Genomic DNA, 15626 nt, shown 5'->3' with positions numbered 1-15626 from the left:
ATATCTCAACAGGAAGAGGAAGAGGCAGCTCGACGACGTCAGCAGAAAGATTTTAAGGACAGCAAAAGCAATAGCACCACACCCACCAAAACCAAGGAGCAAAACAAGGTAGCTTTTCCTGCCGTGATTGTAGCGGCACTCAAACTTTTTGCCTGCTATGGATCTGGTTTTACGTTAATTTTTGACAGAACGGACGAGAAACAAATGGGTCATGATTAAAGCCACACCTCAACAATGCACTGACTGTAATTGTTTCCGTTGAACAAGGCAAGACATTGACACATCGTGTTCCTGTATTTGTGGCTGTAAAAAGCCTACATGCCCGCAATTACATAAATATTGAAACCAAGACCACCATTAACATGACCTGTAATCTGTGCAACCTAATTGGAAAACAAATGAAGTCTTTTTAAAGCAGGGAAATTAAAAGAAATGTGCACACCCTCTTAGGAAACTGTGGATTTGTCTGAGATGAGGCGATGTGTACATGCTTGACATTTACGGAGGCACAGATGGACGCCCCTGATTTTTCCAAATTTCCTTCAAACTGTTCACCATGTACAGTACCTGTATTCGGTGCTCCAGCAGGATTCCTGTGGGGAGGAAGAGTATCGCCTCCCATTGGTGAGTGTGGTCAAGCCTGCCGCCAAGTCCCGCCAAACCAAACTCTTGGCCAAGGGTCGCAAGCTGAACAACAAAAAGAGGGGTCGACCCAAGAAGGCGGCGCCGGCTAGCGACAAGAAGAAGAATCAGAGCGCGTTGGATTTGCTGCATGCCAAGACCCTTTCTGCAGCGCCCCCTCAGGATCAGAGGAATACGCAGTGCTGTGCACCCTTTTCATTGTAGTATTAGGAAGATATATATCGTCATTTGCTCGCGTGTGCGCTTTTGAGACTGGTGTTCTTTGTGCTTGCTGGGAGCACAGATGCATACCGGCAACCGCGGAGTCCCTTTTACCAACTACCTTCTAAGGTCCAGCACTACCCAGCCAATCAACTGCTGCTGAGCCCAACCCCTCCGGGTCTGCAACAACTGCTAGGTAAGCCGAGGAGAAATCTGGGCATCCAGATTGCGGTTTCCGGTGAAGTCGCAGAGAACCCTTTGGATTGATTGACATGTCGCCGGTCTTTCAACAGACAATATCAAAGTTCAATACCTCCAGTTTATGGCCTACATGAAGACTTCTCACTACCAATCCAATCTACAGCAGCTTTTAGAGCAGGAGAAGGTAAAAGACTCCACTTTTTTTGTTCTTGTATGGAAGGTGCGAAGTCACACTTTTTTTATTTCTTTAAAATATCGATAACCTTCCCCCATTTGAAAAATAATTTCGATGAGAAATGTGCAGGATAGCCTTCTTCAAGCTGTTCTATTTGGTCCAATATTCCTGGCAGATGAGACAGCTGAATTTCTCATGAATATTTGACATGTATATTTTATTTGCTTTGCTCCGTTCTCAAATTAAATGTGATAAACGGCTTTGCAGCGATTGGTACCATGCAGTATCTCAAGCGCTCAATGCAATCGCATTTTGAGCCTTCGATGTCAGCTCTTACCGTGACATGAAGGCAAAATTTACCAACCATTGGACGTGGGCTGGGTTGAGACCGTTGTGAGACAGCTTTGATCTCTGACTACTGATGTGTTGAGCCAAGAATAATCATAAAAGCTGCCAAGATAAAACGGTACCATAAATCTGACCGCATGTCGTCTTCTAGTTTAACTTGCTATGTTGATGATTGATGCCAGTGTGGTCCGCTGATGTGAAGTAGTTCAATATTACTTTTAGAATACGAATACTTCAGGCCGGTGGAGTAGCCTGCGTCATGTTTTCAAAGTCACCCTTAGTTAAATTGTGCTTCAAACGGCTATTGCACTCAATCAACAAAGTGCATACAAACTTAAACCAGACTCACCGAAATCAATTTTGATCGCAGGGGACCTTCAACTGGTGTTTTGATCTCAAGTCGTTCACGGGTTAACTGTTTGTCCATCTTGAGTCTAAAGTCCTGTGCCTTGGCTTTTGTCTTTAGCAAAAACACAGGGATTTGTCCATGCAGGCAGAGCAGCTCCATTCCATCTGTCAGTCTCAGAAGGACAAGATCACAAGGTCTCTTTCAGACCAAACTGGATGAGGTGAGTGCTACCAATGTTTAAAATGGCAGGAAAATGAAAAACCAATCACCTGTCGTTATTGGAATACCACAGTCAGTGATTCGATATCTTGTATTCATTCATTACCTTCGATCACTTCCCATTTTTCAAATGTAGTTTTGCCATTGAAACCAATTATAATTGGAATAATTTGTTCCAGACTCCAAAGTGCCTTGGTCATAAAACCGATTTTACTATAAATAGATTGGAAACATTCATTATAATTGGACTTTTTAGGTGTATTTTTTATGGTGTTTTGCCTGAAATATTTGTTCAATCTCCAAATATTACAAGCTTTAACTGCAGGCCCAGAAGGAGATATCGTCCCACAACCATCAATTGAAAGAGCAGACCAAACAGCTTGAGAGAGTCATGGCTTAACTTCGAGATCACAGCCTGCTGCTGGTGAGACACCGCTGCTGCTGCCAAGTTGCTTTCAATGTGTCGTTTCATTTTTTATGGGGTATTGAGGAGAGTTTAAACCGAGTTTGGGTTCCAGCTAAAGTCTCGATGTGAGGACCTAAAGTTGGATTGGGGCTAATTGTGTCTGGAGAGTCTGCTGAAAGAGAAGCTGGTCCTGTGGAGACAAATCTCTGAGAAGCAGAGACACTGCTTAGAGTTGCAGGTAGGTCTAACTTGTTTTGCCATTTTGAGTAAAATTGACCTTTTTTTATGTCAGCATCATAGTGATACATTCCAGGACTATTGAAGTATGTCGACGTTCCCTCTGCTGTTTATAGATTAGCATTGTGGAGCTGGAAAAAAGTCAGAGGCAACAGGAGCTGCTTCAACTCATATCGTACAGCCCTCACGAGGGCTCCCCTTTCCGCAAGAACCCGGAATCCCGTACGTCCGCCGACGTGGACGCCCCCAAGTTCGGCCTGCCCTCAGTCCCAACTCTCAACGGCATAAGCCCAGAACGCTCTATCAACGGTACCGGCTCGCCTTCTTTGGAGCGCAGGAACACCAAGACGGAGGTTCTTTCACGCTATCTGCCAATCTCTCCCGACCACGACGCCGCTGCACCCATGCCCGAGGCTCGACAGAGGCAGCACGTCTCCCACGCTCTTCCCGACTACACGCGCTTCTCCCCCGCTAAAATTGCTTTGCGCAGGCACCTCAACCAGGAGCCCACAGCCGCGGGCCACTTGAGCGGCCCCGGGCCGCCCACACACAGGTGTGCGAAGCTGCTAAAAGCTCCTGAAGCTTGGTGATTTGTTGTCATAGCATCAATATGTTCTTTTTCAGAGGGGAAATGGGTGGCGTTAACTCTCCTCTCCGAGCCAAGCAGGGCAGCCCATCTCCTCATGCGTTGGATGCTCAGAATACACCGAAAACCACCGAGGGGTGATTGATTTTTCGTTTATGTGTTATGTGAGATGGTCTTCTGGTTTCTAAAGAGTCATTTTCCCTTCATGGTGGAAAGGAGAAGAGTCCATCTGTTCAGGCAGACAACAGTATCACAAGCCTTCCAATAAGTATTCCGCTGAGCACTGTTCACCCAAGCAAACTTCCAGTCAGCATTCCACTCGCCAGTGTTGTGCTACCCAGTCGGGCTGAGAGACTGGTGAGTATTTTCAACACCCTGAAATGTTTCGCCTTTTATTTTGCATCACCATATGCCGTTCTTTGTTTTTGTATATATTTTTTTTTTTTGTGCATCGTTGCAGATAAGTACTCCCAGTCCTGTCTCTCAGGCCTGTCAAACCAATGGTAAGGAACTTCTGTACATTTAATTTGATTCGAATACAGCCCTTGGAACAGACCTTGATGAATTGTTTCCCACCGGGTTATGCAGAGACTTCTCGGTTTACAACATCCCCGACATCCGACGCCCAGAGGTCTCGAGTGGTGTGCAATGTACTAGTTTGCGCTGCAAAATCTTGTCACAAGATCCGAAGAAGGCCCCTCTCCGTTCAGCCTTTTTCATTTTATTATTTTAGATTTGTGTCATAGATTTGTTTTTCGATATTGTCGATGAAATTATATTCACAGCGCTTCATTTTTTTTTCTCCACATTATATGTTGCAGCCTTGTTTATGGCTCCAGTCGGGTCAGGTGTCTCCCAAGCTTCAGAGCTCCTGTTACCAGGGCAATACGCACCCCCAGTTGCTCCTGATGCTGCGGCACCATTCGTTAATTCGGAGACATTGTTTAAAGTGCTTTGAATGTAGCACTATACAAGTGAAAGCACGGACCCAGAATAGATCGAACCCTCAGAACTGAGCTCTCTGATCATTAGAGATTCCAGGATAAAAACCAGTTTCCGTGCCGTCTAAACGTCGTCGGTCAAAGGTGACATTTGGATTTATCTTTGAGCAGGATAATGAGTCTAAGTAACATCAGGACAATTCTGAATGTCCTTGAGGTGGGCCAGCCAAAGCCCGGTCCAATTTAAGAAATCTGGGGGGGGGGGGGGGGGGGGGGGGAGCAGTAACTTGTACGGTCTGGAAAGAGGCTGTTCGATGCCCTTCGTGTTCTTTCGCAAATTGTTGAAAATAATGAACCAAATGACTGCTCTACATGGAGCGCCTACACTGTAATTGGGCTTCATAATCTCTGTTGTTCACTATAGGATATTCATCAGGGTCAGGGCTCATGAATGGAGGTCCCCACTCAGAGGAACAAAATGGTGCTTCTTCATCGCCTCCGCACGCAAACACACCCTTGGCGGGACCCTTGAGCAGAGGAGCCCCCCGCTCAGCACCGGAGGGGTTCTTCATTATGCAGACGGACCCCAAAAATTCTTTCCGAAGATGGCCAGGAACGCCAAGAGACCGAGTCCGACACTGAGCCCCAGGATAATGAACTGCGGAGGAGAATTTTTTTCTCCTCCTCTTCTTCCTCCTCGTCTTCGTCATCGGGCAGTGGTGGATCGCGCCTCCACCACCACGCCGGCAGCTTGACCAAGCAGGGATACCACAGTAACCACGGAAACCACAACCACCAGTCGCCCAGCACGCAGCCCGCGCACACGCCCCCCACGCACGTCCTCGCTCCTCAAGAAGGACGCAAACGGGGGCGGCGGCAACGCCGCTCTACGGTGACTAGCGCAACCAGCGGCTCACCGAAGAGGAGGACCTTTTCCGGCGTCAGTGCGAACAACCACTCCTCCGGGTCCCCGTTCAACATCAATTCCATGGTTCGTCGTCACGCCCCCGACAAACATTTGACCCCCCCCCCCTTGAAGTGTGAGCTCATGAGCTCAGCAGGTGAACAACATTAACCAGCCACTGGAAATCGCCGCCATCTCCTCACCGCAGCAATCAAGCCGCAGCCCCGGTGCGTCAACCCTGGACCAGCCTCCTGTTCTGAAGAGCGAGCGCCCCCTGGAGGTCAACGGCACTAGTCGTTACTCCTCCGCGCCCAGCACTGATGACGAGGACTCGGGATACCCGGCAAAAAGCACCAGTTTACGGTAACTCCCTTCAAACCAGTCATTCCTACAACATGTTATTTATCAATTAATGTGTGTTTATATTCACGGCGCAAGTGTTGTCCGTTCAAATACTGTAAATACGGCTGATTATTATTGGCACGGACCAACTTCTTCTTACGTCGTTGCCATAGGAAGAAAATTCCGTCATATACTGAAGACCACCTTTGGATGACAACCAATTGTCTGTTTTAATGAGAATCACTCAATTAATCAGTTTTAATCCAGGTTCTGGTATCACCCCTGGGACTCGTATTTTCACGTCATGGTCCTGAAGTCAAAGCAGTATTTTTCAAAATACCTTTGAAAACGGCGTGAGGCTAAAGTAAAAAATTAAATGACATAAATACGGCCACAAAATGCCTTCAAACCATTGAGAAAGATCAACTGCGTTGGTTATAAATTAAAAAAATAATTGTAACAACTTTGATTTACACAGAACCTTTTAAGGGACCAAGTATTTAAAAAGATTGAAATTAAAACAAGAAAATGTTCATTGATTTTGAGTTGTCTTGATTTCACTTTATATTTTTGACTTGCTCTGACATCTTTTTAGGAGCAAAGCTTTACTCAAATGTCGTGATTCGAAGTACTGTATAAGGTGACTCGTTCATCACACAGCAGCATTTCTGTGGATTTTTCTGTGCCTGTTTCCGTTGTAGGATTGAAAGGAAAATTGTTACGATATCCTTGGAGAGCAGAGACGGATCCGGGAGACTCAGTGAAAGTGAAAGAGGTAATGCTTCACGTTTTCACAATTTGGAACATTTTCCGCCTGTTTTAATAGCATGTTTGTTAGACGCTGTGTCAAAGTACCGCAAAAAAGAGAGAAAAAAGTCTCCATTTCCCACTTCCTGTTGCGTTTGCTAGGCAGGAAGTCGGGCTGCAGCAGCGGTCACAGCACAGGCAGCGAGGCCTCCTCCTCCTCCTCATCCTTGTCCTCTACAAGTAAATGGAAGTCAAGCTTTTCACCCATTTCTGACCCCAAGAAACCCAACTCTGACCTCAGACAAAGGGGCTCTCCGTTTGGTATAGGAGCGTCAAACTCGGACGCCGATTACAAACAACACCGTCAACAGCCTGGGAAGGGAAACGATGGCGAGTTATCCAGCTACACGAATCCCAACCCTTTCTTGAGCCAAGAGGCTGGCAACCGAAGCACTGGTAGCGGAGGAGGTCAGGCTGGCAACGGTTTTGACCCCCGCCAGATTGTACAGAAGCAGAAAGCCCCTTGGGATTGGGAGCTAAAGACAAGTAGTGGCCATTCCAGTCAGAACATCTTCATAGCCGCCGCCGCCGCCAGTAGCGGCGGAGGCATTCTGAGCGGCAAAGTCGGTGGAAGCCCTGTCAATGTTTCGACAGGATCCTCAGTGGGTCAGTACCTGGGCTCTCAGTTCCCACTTGGAGGGACCTCGGTCTTATAGTCGTTGTTCGGGGCCCAGACAGGAAGCTCCGGCGCCAGTGCCAACACACGACTGGTCAAGGGACACTCTGGCCTGGGCAGCTTCTCTCGTGCCGGGCTTGCAGGCGGAGCGGCAGGAGGTGAGTGAATACGGTTTTGTTTTCGGGTTTTATTCGTCCCGGTGTGAGTTGCGTTAAAGAGTCCAGGGTGAGGGATAGCGTTAGCCTTCCTGTGAAAGGGAATAGAACAGACCCGCTAACGGTGAGGTAAGTGGAGGTTCAAGCTGTTGCTGCTACGTCCGGCTAGCTGCGCCGCTGTGCTGTGCTTTGACTGGCTGCTTGGCTGCAGTTGCAAACACCCTCGGAAAACGCTAGGCAGGAAGTCGTTAGGTTGGCTGTTTAGTTATTTCCCGTGGGTGGGTGTTTGTCAGAGTCATTTCACTTGCACACTAAAACCTGATTGTGGATTTAAAGGAGACATGTTATGGATTTATTTTGCACAAGGATTTTAAGAGTACCCAAAGGCGCCTTGACTTTGCTCGGCATACGGTACGTATGGTAGAAGGAATTGCGGCTCACTTAATATCCACTTGTTACACTTGGATCAAATTGTTTTGTGGGTGCAGGTTGGTCTCCATAGTAGGTGGTGGTCACCCTTCCGCATCCAGACTGCAAAGTATTGGCCTTTGAAGTCTCCGCCGGAAAATGAATTGGGTTGTCATTCATTTTTTAGTTCAGGAGCCACACTCTTCTAAATTTGTCCTGCTGTATTGGTGCGAGCAATTACGAATATCATTTTTTATTATATTCACATTACATTATCTAAAGTACTTGTACAAGCTCTAGTAATCATTGCATGTTGACGTCAATGTCCACATGTCTGAAAACAAAATAAATGCTGCTTGTTAAATGTATACATACTAATAATAAAAGTTGTGGCAGGGAATCAACAAAATCCAAAAGCGTTCCTTCCACCAAATCAAATCAACCTCTTAAATTATGTAAATTTCTTGTAAAATTCCCCAGTGTGGGACAAATAAAGGATATCTTAAACTGAAGCTCTTGACTGGCATTTTTGCAATATTTAGTGGTTCAAAATATTTCGGTGTATTTAGGCATTCATTCTCACAAAAATAAAATGTAGCGGCAAGAGAAAATTCGCAACAAGTGACTTGAATTAAAAAAACTAATTCAATTGTGTTGTAAAATGTTACACATTGCCTCAGTTTGAAGTCAAGATGGCGCCCGAGTAGGCAGCCGTCAGCAAGTGCTCTCATGAGCCTTGCTTTTTTTTTATTGTTCTTGTGTTTCTTTTGTCACTTTGTGTTTGTTGTTACGTCGTGTGGACTTGATGTGGACCTTTTTCAGCATTTTTTGGCCACGACATTCATCAAGGAGGAGACTCTGTGCTTGGTGGTTGCGCCTTCTCGGCAGCATGGGTATACCAGCACTGTTTTTGACTGGAGGAATGTCGGCGCCATTTGACTGTCGTTGCTGGACAGTCCCGGGGCGCTTGTGTCTTACGCCTGCTTTGTTCAGCGGAGAGATCGGTGCTGTTGAACGGTCTGCGGCTGGATGGATGGAGGTCTTGAGGAGCCGACGATGAGAAGGAAGGAGCGTTGGCGCGGAGTGCCGATGCAGATTTGGAGCTGTGAGTCGCGGCTTGGAGTTTGAAGCGGATTATATGGGACAGGAGAAGTGAACTAATCTCTTTTCGTCAATGGACGCTACAGCTTCGTGTTTGCTTTCAAAACTTTGCTTGTAGCAGACGTGTGCACATTTTCAGCATGATTTCTCTGATCCACTGGTGAAAGGACACTTTGATCCTCTCCTCTTTCATCTATAACTGCTTCAGACAACAAAGTGTATGCAGAAAAGTGGTGAAGATTGCACGACTGTCTCTGTCCTATGTGTTGTCTTGTGTTATTTTTGTTATTTTTGTTATTTTGACTTCAAAATGGCGCCGCGAGAGTGGCTGCCTTTCCAGCAGCTCCTATTTTTTTGTTGTTCTACTTCTTCCTTTCATAACTTTGCTGCTGTGAATCTGGAATTTCTCCATTGCGAGACTAATAAAGGTTTTCTTTTCTTTCTTTCTTTCTTTCTTCAGTCATCCCAAAAAACAACAAACATACTGTACATGCAGGGCCAAGTCCCTCTGTAACGCCCCAGCCAGATACAAAGCTTGTCCCTCAGTCTTATTTGTGTAACTTTGAACACAAAAGGTTTACAAGGCCCAGACAGTCCATTTTCAGAGCATAATATGTCCCCTTTCAAAGCAAATCCAGTTGTTCTTTTGAAAGGAACAGTGATCTGACTCTGTTTTGCTTTGTGTGTGCTTATCTGGAGACCGGCTTGGCGCTACCTCGCCTCCCCACCCCTCAACCTCCTCCTCCTCCTCTTCTTTGCTCCTCGTATCTGCTTCCCTGCTGTCTTGCCCCCTCGACTTCCTCCATTTCTGCTATATGATTTGCAGGTTCCTTTCATCATGCGGTTCCCTCAGTGTCCTCCCATCAGTTTGGGGTGTCGCTGCCCACCTCCGGAGGCCTCGGCTCTCTGCTCAGTCTCTCATCCCCCCAAACCGCTTCGGCGCCCTCGCCTCTTCCTCATTCTTCATTTCTGCCTAGCAACAGTCAAGGGGTGAACACGAATCAATATTCTGCTACTAAATGGTGCTCTGCGTTTGTTCTCTCTGGCACTGCTGTCGAGTTAAGTGAAGCTAAATCCAGGTAGATAATATCAATAATAATGACAGGAAGAAAAAAACTGAAGCGCTGCACGTGTTTCTGTATTTATCATCATTATTATTATTATTCATGTTTTTCCAAGTGGCACTACTTTGAGACCTTCTCAAAGCAGGATTTTTTTAACCTTCTGAAGCTGAAATATATATGCATATTTATTTGAGCTGCTGGGTGCTGCGGATGGACACCGAGGTTTTACGACTCTAAAACGCACGAAACACACACATACACACACACACACACATCCTCACACACTGGGAAAATCTTTTTACCATTTGCCACAACAAACTACTGGACTATTTCACACTTTTTTTTTTTTGGTGTTGTCATTTTTGTGTTTGTACTGTGAATATGATTAATTCTCTTGACTGTACAGTTGTTAGACTTATATATTTATGTCCCCCAATTTCCCTTTTTTTCTTTTCTTAAAAAAAAATCCTGAAATATGTTGTACAATGCAATATAGTATGTGAGTCGCTGTCAGAAAACAATGGTGCTAAATTTTGACCGTGCCTGATTTAATTTATTCTTCCAGTGGAAAAACATCCCCAAAAAATCAAAGGCGACACATTGTGCTATAAACAGGGATTTCTTTTTTTTATTTTGTATTTTTTATTTTTTTGTAAACTCCCCTTTTTTGGCCTTTACATTTCTTATATATATATATATATATATATATATATATATATATATATATATATATATATATATATATATATATATATATATATATATATATATATATATATATATATATATATATATATATATATATATATATATACATGTTTTCCTGTCTTTTTTGTTGTTGTTGTTGTTTGTTTTGGTTTCATTTTCTTAAACTCTGAAGGAAAAAACAAACAAACGTTGCTTCTGTTTTAAACATGAAATTGAACAATTAATGGTGCAAAAAAAGCGACGTGTCTTATGATGAAGCCCTTCCGAGAATTTTCGGGGTACTGCAAGAGCCGCACTTGTTTTTTGAGTGTGTCTTGTGTTTTGAACACAATTGCTGACTTGCGGCCTGCGGTGACAAGAACCAAGAACATTTTGCAAAACCTGATAGGGAACAAAAAAAGCCCCTAGAAAGGCAACCCACAAATGCTCATTATACATTGCTCACAAAAAGTTTCATATTTTGGGCTTTCGGTTGAAATTTAGAGATGTCAGCCACGACTGCCGCATTGTTAGCAAGATTTATTCGTGATCGTGCGGCAAATACTAAATGTTACTGGCTTGGAATGTTTGTTCTTGGCATGTACAATCATTTATCAAAATCAAAAAAAGAGGTAATAAAACAATCCCGTTGGGCAGAAATGTTGCTTGCTTCGCATCGCTTCTGCATTTCCTCAGATACTTGTTCACTGTAGTCGGGGATCTCTCCATTTACTTCTTTATAACTTGAGTGTGCTAATCGTCGGTGGATATTCCACCAGAGTTTCAGCACAGCTCCTCAAGTACAGCCTAGCGGCTCCCTCGTGGACCAGACTTTGTCACCTGAGAGTAAGATGTATAGAGAGAGATTATTCTTCCCTCCCTGACACCTCAATTCTCCCTGCCCGCCTCTTCACTTTTCACAGATAATACGAGAACATCTAAAACAGGCTGGATAGGGGCTCTCGAGGACCGGACTTAGGCACATTTGTATTAGTCCAGTCATGGATCAAGAACCCGTTTTCAAGTTTGCCATTTGGCTCCCTGTTATTGAGCAGTGGATTGTGCAAAAAGTGCTCAAATGCTAAACAGTTGGACATGTACATTCCAAAAGGTTAGTAATGGTTCAAGCACATTTTAGGTTGATCTTGAAATTTCCTCCCAAAACCCAATATGCTTGACTTTGAGTCGTGTATATCTCGTATCTGAGCTGATGTTACCCACCTCCCCAACTCTCGTTCATTTGTCGCCAGCAGTGTCTTTCTTTTAATCATAGGTGTCAGTTCCCTCATCTTTCTTCAGTTTAATTTTGTCTTACAGATTGCTGTCCTGTTTGTAGAACCGCTAGTCAGACAAGACAGTTTGGTCCTCCGTCAACATCATTCAAAATGCCACTCCTCGAGCTGTTGCTTCGCTTTCTCGCCAGTAAACTTTCCACGGAGGGCTCGTCCGGGCAGCTTTTCGGGATGTGCAAGTGAGAACCTGCATTTTTGTCGCAGCTTCCAGACACTTTTGTAGCGCATTGAAATCAGAGTTTGAAATACACGGCACATTATTGTCGCGCCTGCAGTACGATGTCTGGTCAAAAAACACAAAAGTAGACAAGTAGCCTCAGAAGTTCAATGCAATTCCAGATTTGTTTTAGTTTTTGTTTCACAGAGAAAATGGGTTGATAGATATCGATTGCATTAGCTGTTGGACATTTAGCTTTCCCCGGAGAACATAACACGATTCATGCTTGTTTCTGTACCGTACGGTATGTCCTGTTTTGCCTTCAAAAAGGTTTCTGGATTTTGTGAGTTTCTTTGTTATACAAAAAATAGATGAAATTATCCAAAATACGGATTAAATTACAGTCTGAACTTCCTTGGGCCACATAAATTGATGTAGCGGGCCAGATCCAGCCCCTCGCCCTCGAGTTTGACACCTGCCCCCTAAAGGTAGAAAGGAAGTTTATCATGAAAATGTGTTGTTGTTGTTGTTGTTGTTTTTTAAACTCGGAAGACAAACATTATTTTAAAAAAAGCAGTTTCTTTTGAGGTTTGGAGATGGACACCCCCTTGATTGGGAGTATGAAGCGACCATCTTGTAGAACCCGAAACTTTGCTGTCCAAGGCCTCAAATGCTCAGTCCTGCCAAAGCACTAACCTGAGGAACTTTTTTAACGCATCTTTAAACTTGGTCGCTATATCTGAAAGGACAATCTTTGTGGGGGAAGTAAGAAAATAACGTGAGCCATTTGGGCACACTCGGGGTTCTCACTGGCACATCCGTCCAGCCTCGGGAAACTCTGCGAGTCAGCGTCAACCTCTCAAACTAAGGCATGGCGGCGCCTTTTTTTCCCGCATGCGGTGATCCTGCACTGTGAATGGTGTTGACTGTTTGAGGGAGGTGTTGGAGGGTTGGGGGAGAGCAGCTAGGAGAAGGTGCAATGACGGCAAAGCCCGGCTTGTCGTGGTGGTGCTTTCATCCTGAAATGTAATCATGACAAATGGAATATTTGTGTTGCTTTTCGCCCACTCTGCATTTTATGAATAGTAATAAAATGTTCCATATGATCTTTGCATTTTGCCTTCACATTTATTGTTGTCCGTAAAGGAATTTGATCGATTATTCAGGATTCCTGAGCCAAAATAGCTGATGTGAAAGGTAAGATGTGTCGTTCCAATTGCTAGAGGCTCAATAAACACTGATCTTCTTTGGGGGGGGAATGTGTGTAAAAAGTTTGATTATTAATTTGCAATTAGTCTTTAATGGCTTTGGTAGTTTTATTTTTCAATATTTTCTACAATGTGGCATCAAGGAACCAAAATTCAGTCCAGTATGCTGATCAGACAGACATTCCCCCCCCCCAAAAAATCATGGAAAGTTTATTTATTTCCGTAATTCCCAACCAAATTTAGAAGGATTAGATACTGTTTTGAAAATACCATATTTTCATTGAATAGATGTGATCCTATTTTTTTCACCCCTGCAAAAAATGAGAAGTACATGGGAATCTTTGTATTCTCATTTTTGGAATTCCAGTTTTTGTGGGTTTTACGAGCTGGAAACCCAAATTATGTTTTTCAAAAAATGACCCAAAAATGCTTGGAATGGTTTAAATTGTGCGCCCAAAAATCCATAATCGATGAAAGTTGATCTTTTTTAAAAATAGAGTAATGGAAATTCATGTTCATGAGGTATCAATTTGAGGTGAGGAATGTGTCTTCATGGGATGTGTGAGCTGACAGTAAGGATTTGCTTTGAGCACGAGGCGTCTCTCAGATGAAACGTTTGTGTTCTCACGACGTCTATTTGAAGCAAGGCATTTTTACAAACGATTTGAGTTCAGGTGTTTATTTGTCTATGAGGCATCCTCAGGTTGTCTACTCGAGGTGAGGCACTGAAACGTTTGTGTTCTCACGACGTCTATTTGAAGCGAGGCATTTTTACAAACGATTTGAGTTCAGGTGTTTATTTGTCTATGAGACATCCTCAGGTTGTCTACTCGAGGTGAGGCACGTCATTGCTTGTTCTGCAACGTCAGTTTGAACAGAGGTGTTTTGCCTCTGAAGGACAAATCAACTTTTGGCCAGGCACACTTTATAACCTGTTCTTTCAAACGTTGCCCATTTTTCCATGTATTTGTACATCCCATGCAGGAAAAACCGACAGCTGCAATCACTCATCATCATTTCCAAGTAGGTGACGGGAGTTGTTTGGTCCTGCTAAGTTCGAACAATTTGTCAAATGTGAACTTCCCGCTCGAATTGTGTCCTCCATGTCCGTATCACGGGAGTTGTCTCACTGCTGTAGTGTCTGTTTTATATTAATATTGTGTTAAACCATGTTAACAGATCACAGTTGATAGAGAAAAAAAACGGGCATACGGTTGTCGAACAGAGAAATTAATACGTCAAACAAATGTGAAACCAAGAAGCTAAATGTATATTAACGAAGCATGTTAGCTACCAACTTTTGATCTCCTCTAATAGGTTTCATTCGGACAAAACACTCAATGCTTTTCTATATCATTTCATCAACGGCTTGACCTACGCAGCAAAGATAGTACTGAAGTGCGTGTGCATTCGGGTATCTGTTCTATGTTAAACGGTGTATGTTTGAAGGAAAAGAATACAAGCCTTGTACATTCCAATGTAGCGAGCGGGAGATGAGTATGGTTGCTATCGCTACACAAGGTAACGACCCTACAATGGAATGTGGTTATTATAGCAAAGCAAGGTAGCTGCCCTTAAATGGTCATTGTTAAGATAAGCAGAACATATAGCGCAGAAAATTAGCTGTCCTGAAATGGTCATTGTTGAGATTAGCAGAACATAGCAAAGCAAGTTAGCTGTCCTGAAATTTCATTGTTAGGATTAGCAAAATGCCTGTAGTCTGCCCAGCAAAAATCATCGCTAGGTGGCCACGCATACGGATATGGTTAAAGCCACAAGCAATCACACAAAGGCCCGGTAGGGGCCCCTATTATATTTTTATAAACAGAACAACTGTGATACCATTATAATCCATAAACCAAGTTGTGAAGTAATTATAGATACCATTAAAATCTAGCTAACGAAGAAAGCCACCGCCAATCAGAATTACACAACGCAGTATGACACCATTAAGTTAACAAACGATCGGAGAAACTAACCAATGAAATGAGAGGGGTTGCCCATCATTTCGCTATAAAACTTGTGCGTATTCCCGGGAGAATTCAGAGTTTTCCGATGTAAATCTGTACCTCTCCGGGTTTTGATTGAATAAACTCGTTTGTGACGAGTCTGCACCTCGGCCTCTGACTTAGTTTGTTTTTGGACTTCGAACGATCTCGGCTTCAAGCTCTTAGAAACTTCTGGTGTGTCCCCTGATCTGCGGCTCAACTAAGAAACCTCTCTTCGCTTCTTTTATGTCGGCCCACCGGATCCTTCAGCTGACGCCCGGGAAGAGGCGGAACGCCTCGGCGCGCCCCTGGTCTCCAGGAGAAAGCGTGGGTGGGGTCTGGCTCCGGGCCGACACATCACTGTCACCCGCAGCATTCTTCTAATTTCAAAAGGAGCTACGTGGCGAAGAAACGTGGCGATGTCGAGAGAAGACCACCCAACGAGTCTCCTCGGAAGTCGGGACCTCAGCGCAAGGGAAAGTCTGTGCATACCTGTGCTCAAAATGGCATGCCACGGTCTATCTATGCTAGGACATGAAAGGCCATGAAGGGCGCAGCCATTAGGAGATTTTACCGCCCACTGCTGGCGATT

At 44.2% G+C, this 15626-nt stretch overlaps 1 protein-coding gene across 1 annotated transcript in view; it reads left to right on the top strand.

The window, feature by feature from the left end:
• Nucleotides 1-7140, top strand: part of LOC127604968 (histone-lysine N-methyltransferase, H3 lysine-79 specific-like) — a 31699-nt gene extending 24559 nt beyond the window's left edge. The window contains 17 exon segments of the mRNA XM_052072411.1: nucleotides 13-123; nucleotides 589-821; nucleotides 921-1039; nucleotides 1137-1228; nucleotides 2034-2111; nucleotides 2113-2151; nucleotides 2449-2559; nucleotides 2654-2779; nucleotides 2895-3331; nucleotides 3403-3721; nucleotides 3825-3867; nucleotides 4730-4843; nucleotides 4846-4887; nucleotides 4890-5296; nucleotides 5367-5572; nucleotides 6253-6326; nucleotides 6461-7140. Coding sequence (XP_051928371.1) covers nucleotides 13-123; nucleotides 589-821; nucleotides 921-1039; nucleotides 1137-1228; nucleotides 2034-2111; nucleotides 2113-2151; nucleotides 2449-2559; nucleotides 2654-2779; nucleotides 2895-3331; nucleotides 3403-3721; nucleotides 3825-3867; nucleotides 4730-4843; nucleotides 4846-4887; nucleotides 4890-5296; nucleotides 5367-5572; nucleotides 6253-6326; nucleotides 6461-7140 — 3231 coding nt within the window.
• Nucleotides 7141-15626: the final 8486 nt, after the last annotated feature.

This window comes from Hippocampus zosterae, chromosome 7, assembly GCF_025434085.1.
Source record: "Hippocampus zosterae strain Florida chromosome 7, ASM2543408v3, whole genome shotgun sequence".
Taxonomy (NCBI): domain Eukaryota; kingdom Metazoa; phylum Chordata; class Actinopteri; order Syngnathiformes; family Syngnathidae; genus Hippocampus; species Hippocampus zosterae.
This window is presented reverse-complemented; position numbering and strand designations above follow the sequence as displayed.